The 4,798-nt window shown below is 37.4% G+C and overlaps 1 protein-coding gene across 1 annotated transcript; it reads right to left on the reverse strand.

Annotated features, from left to right (window-relative positions):
- Positions 1–3,934: 3,934 nt before the first annotated feature.
- LOC111890561 (uncharacterized) lies at positions 3,935–4,798 on the reverse strand. The gene is made up of 2 exons (XM_023886668.1): positions 4,631–4,798; positions 3,935–4,558 (listed from the first exon to the last, which is right to left on the reverse strand). The coding sequence occupies exons 1-2, from the start codon at positions 4,796–4,798 to the stop codon at positions 3,935–3,937; spliced, it is 792 nt and encodes a 263-aa protein (XP_023742436.1).

Consider the following 4,798-nt stretch of genomic DNA (forward strand, 5'->3'; position numbering starts at 1 on the left):
TAGCAGGCTCGTAACCTGTAGGTGTTATTTGAACTGTGTATTCACCAGCTATATTCTAAAAACCCATTGACATGTATTGCGAGTGGATTCTCAGAAACGATATTGTCGATAAACGAGATAACCATGGCAGCTATGGATTTAGTGACTGATGAGCAAACCCTAGCAACTATGGATTTAGTGCATGTTGAGTAAACCGTGGCAACGATGGATTTCGTGCCTATTCCTTAGGATAATCCTTAGGAAATAATGAACGAGGAATAACTGAGTCTTAGGGTAGATCCTTAAGAATAAAGAAGATAATGGGGATGGGTAATTGGGTTAATTGTTTAATGATTAAACATAATAATTATATTATTATGGGTTGAAAACCCTATGTACTCACCAGGTTTCCCAACCTGACCCACTCAGTTTATTTATATCACAGGTGTTGATATGAAGTCACATTACACTGAGAGATTAAGGAGATATAAATCACTAGTGATAATGAATGTAAGTTCTATTTATGCTTATGTTTCTGTATTGACGATGACATCCCAAATGTTTTAAAATGAATAAAAATACTTTTCTTCAGAAATGCTTTGATAACGTATTTATCATGTTTTATTGGGAACAAATTCCGCAACATTTTTATTAAAAGAAGTACTCTAATTTTATAAAGCATAAACAAAATTGCTCTTTTGTGGCCGTGAAAATGAGGATGTCACACCCAGCTCATACAAACTTCAACCCATAATGACAGAAATGGTCCCTCCTTCCTTCTTTTCTTTCAACTTAAGTCCGAATGTTACCAAATGGCCCCTCCTCTACAAAACTTTTCAACTTAGGTCCAAAATGTACTCTTTAACACCTGCTTTCATAAATCCTTTCATATTAAGTCCAAATGATACCAAATACCCTCTGACAACTGAAATTTTTTACAAAATAAGTCCCGAAATTACACTTTAACCCCCGAAACTCCAAACCATGTCATTTGGCTCCCCGAAACCAACACGACCGCTAAGTATTATTTGATTTTGGCTATAATAATAAAAATACACCTCGGGGTTCCAGATTTATTATTTAATTATTTTATTTTAAACAGGATGTTACAACTTATGCCGTCGAAGTTTATTCGTTCCTTTTGGCTTTAAAAGGAAAAATGATATCTTTGGTCCCCTCGATGATTCGATGTTGACATTATAGTATTGGGCGCAACTTGGTCTAAGTTGATGTGTTCAATTTGTAGTCTAATAAGGTCATTATAAATCGAAAATTGGCAAACTAAATCTTGGACTATGAGATTGATTTGTATCCATGTCTCGTGTCCATATGATATCTTATAGAACAAAAGAATTTTTGATCACTTATCTTAGGGCCAATGTTTGATATGAATCAGAGTTCGACAATGACTTTGGAAAAGCACACATTTATGTTTATTCAAGGTCCATACTTGCAATTGTAGTCGATGACTTATCCAAGTGGGAGACTATTGAATTAGGTGTCTAAAGTCATAACTAAATTGATATACTTTATGGAATAAAAGGAAAGTCCTTTTGTGTTGCCCTTATTAACTAGAAATAACTAGGAACAACTTTAGAATAGTGAATAAATGATTTGTTGATTTATTATTTGATTAATTAATTAATTATAAATGGTTAAGAATTAATTTAGAATTAATTTGCAATTAATTTTTGATTAATTATAATTAATTAAATGTGTAAGGCTTTAATTGTAATTGTTAAATGGTTGAGAAAATGAGGCAATTCCAGAACCTTCCTGGTGTAGAAGGTTTTGGTGAGGTTCTAGAAGGGTTCTGGAAGCCTTCCTTAGATGATAAGGATAACCGATTTGAATACGATAATTTTGGAATATTTTATTATTCAAATCAGGGGTTATCCTAGATATTTACCAACGAAAATAAGTACCCTGTAACACTGTAAATTTTCAACAAAATTTTCATTTAAAAATCGCATATTTATCATAACATATTATATAAGAATCTTGTTTATTCAATTTACAAAGCATAACTCCATTAATAATCCAGGATCCTCATAACTCTTTCTCTGGTGTGTACAATCAAGCCGGTGTCGTCCCGCGATCCTGAGAAACCTAAAACACATAACACATACACGGTAAGCACAAAGCTTAGTGAGTTCCCCAAAATACCACATACAACAATTCTCCACTCAACGCTATACTCTATAAGACCCTCCGGTCAATGTGTCTCAGCGGGACCCTCCGGTCCCATAGCTCGTTGGACCCTCTGGTCCGGTCTAACTCGTTGAACCCTCCGGTCCGGTCTGGTTGAGGACCCTCTGGCCTCATAAATCGTTGAACCCTCTGGTCCGGTCTGTAAAGCTCTGCATGGCATAAATCACAAAGCAATAATGCACAACATAAAACATAAGGCAGGATAACATAATACTCAATGTAAGCACATAAGACCTTCCGGTCACACATAACTACCACTCAAGGTAAAGTACAGTGAGAAGACTCACCTGGCAAGCACCAAGTAAAGACCTCGCTCCTGAATCTCGAACTAGCCTCCGACTAACACAAGGAATAAATATCTCTAAGTGATACTCTAATCACAAATCTAATGACCGAAGGTTATTCTTTCTCTCATTAACTCTTTTGAAGTGGATAAAAGACCATTTTACCCCTCTATGGTCTCTACTAGTCATATTAACCAAAACGCCGAAGTCAACAGAAGTCAAACTTGTGTCAACAGTCCATGTTTGACCCGACTCGCCAAGTGCACCCTTGCGACTCGTCGAGTCCACTTATTTTCCTCAGAAGTCTCGTGACAGTCCAGCTCAGCTCGTCAAGTTGACCCCCAACTCGTCGAGCTATCGCATGATTCAGCTCTCGGGACAAACCCTAACCAACATACTCTAGGAGTCGGCTCATCGACTCGGCGAGTTCATTTAGACCAAAATTTCATTCAGACGATTTCAATCAGATCTATTACTCCAAACACTAGATCTATCATCCCAAGGCTCAAAAATCATGTAAAGCTTCGATCTTTACGTTCATACATGAAGCTATAGCTCCAAAATGCTTCTATATGCATTTCATGAAGGATTTAGCTCATCAACCCTCATTTGAACAACTAAAGCTGGAACACCTAGACTCTAAGGACCTTAGGAGGTCCAGATCTGAGGTTTCTAACCTCAACCCATGTCTCATTCAACTCATAGATTCAAATAGATGGAAGCAAAGCCCTAAAACCCCCAAAATGAGATCTAGCACAAGGAATGGGCAAGATGAGGACTTTGTACCTTCTTTTAGCAGCTGAAACACTTAATACCATAGATCCACTGCCTTCCTTTTTTCACCATCATGAAGCTCTTCATCCTTCTTCATAGAAATGCACCAAGATTTCCCAAAATGATTACACACTCACTTCACCAAGGTTAGAATGGTTTAAGGGCTTCTCTCAGCCTCTCAAGGGAAAGTGTGGCCGCAAATGAAGGCTATAAGGGCCTTTAAATAGGTCACAAACACAGATAATTAGGGTTTCTCTGCCCAGTACCTACTCGGAGAGTCCTTCCTCTAACTCGTCGAGTCCACTCATTAATCCGCGCGATCTGTTGGAATATCAGGCCCTTTATATGCACTTCACTGCAGCAACAATCACTAAAATATATCTCTGTTATGTTATGTGAGAAAAGAAGAAGAAGAAGGCTTGTTTATCAACTCAAAACTGCTGCATCTATTATTCAGAAAATAAAGAGGCTTTTATAGCCTACATACCCTAATGGAACTAAAACAAATCAAACTCAAACAAGGAACCAATGTGTTCCCATTTTCCAGCAATAATACTTGGTCCACATGACCCATTCAAGACCCATTCAATTTATTTACTAAATAACAAAAAACAAAACACTAATTAAATAAACCTTTCAAGATTAAAATACCAACATTCACCCCCTTAATCTTGATTTGGTTTCCATCACAGCAAAGCCGGTTCTTCATCTTCAATCAAGTTTGCTTCTTTGTGTTTTTCATTCCACTTAGTGCATTCACAGCTAAAGTGTCCAAAGTCTCCACAATCATAGCATCGAATGCCACTCTTGTCACCTTGACCTTTTCCTCTTCCCCAGCCTCTTCCACCTCTTTCAAAGTTCTTTCCACGTCCTCTTCCATGTCCACTACTATCACCATGTCTTTGTTTACTTTCCATCATGAGTTGACCTTGCTCTTCCTCCTTTTCTTCATGACTTTGAAGCCTTTCTTCATAGGCTTTGACCCTTCTAACAGCTTCTTCAAATGTCATAGTTTCAAGGTCAGAATATTGTTCGATTGGAGCTACTATTGGCAAGTACTTGTTTGGAACTGAATTGGGAAACTTCCTTACAATCACCTCCTCTTCAAGAGTTGAACCAAGACTTTTGAACTTGGCAACAATACCACTTATTTTGCCCGAAAAGTCATTGATTGACTCGTTTTCCTTCATCTTAAGCATCTCCAATTCATTTCTTAAGGTTTGCAGCCTTGCTTTTTGCACCCGTTCAGCTCCAATATACCTAACCTTGATTGATTCCCAAACATCTTTTGCATTCTTGTGTTTAGCAACCTATAAAAGAACATTTTCTGGGAGGGTTTGAAAAATTATGCCTTTAGTGGTATAATTCTTCTTCTCATCAACTGCATCTTTGGTTATTGCATCCCAATGTCCATATGCTCTCAAAACAGTTTCAATCATAATAGACCAAGTAGTATAATTGGTTTCAGTTAATTTAGGACATTGAAATGGTACAACAGTACCTTGAGCCACAACCTCTTTTGATCCCTCTTCTTTTGATCCTCCTGCCAT

This window comes from Lactuca sativa, chromosome 6 (genome assembly GCF_002870075.4).
Source record: "Lactuca sativa cultivar Salinas chromosome 6, Lsat_Salinas_v11, whole genome shotgun sequence".
In the NCBI taxonomy this organism is placed as follows: domain Eukaryota; kingdom Viridiplantae; phylum Streptophyta; class Magnoliopsida; order Asterales; family Asteraceae; genus Lactuca; species Lactuca sativa.

Coding starts and splice junctions, on each gene's coding strand:
- LOC111890561 (XM_023886668.1), bottom strand. CDS start 4,798: ATGGCAGGAGGATCAAAAGAAGAGGGATCAAAAGAGGTTGTGGCTCAA. Junction 4,559..4,630: donor ATGCAATAACCAAAGATGCA/GTTGATGAGAAG, acceptor GTTCTTTTATAG/GTTGCTAAACACAAGAATGC.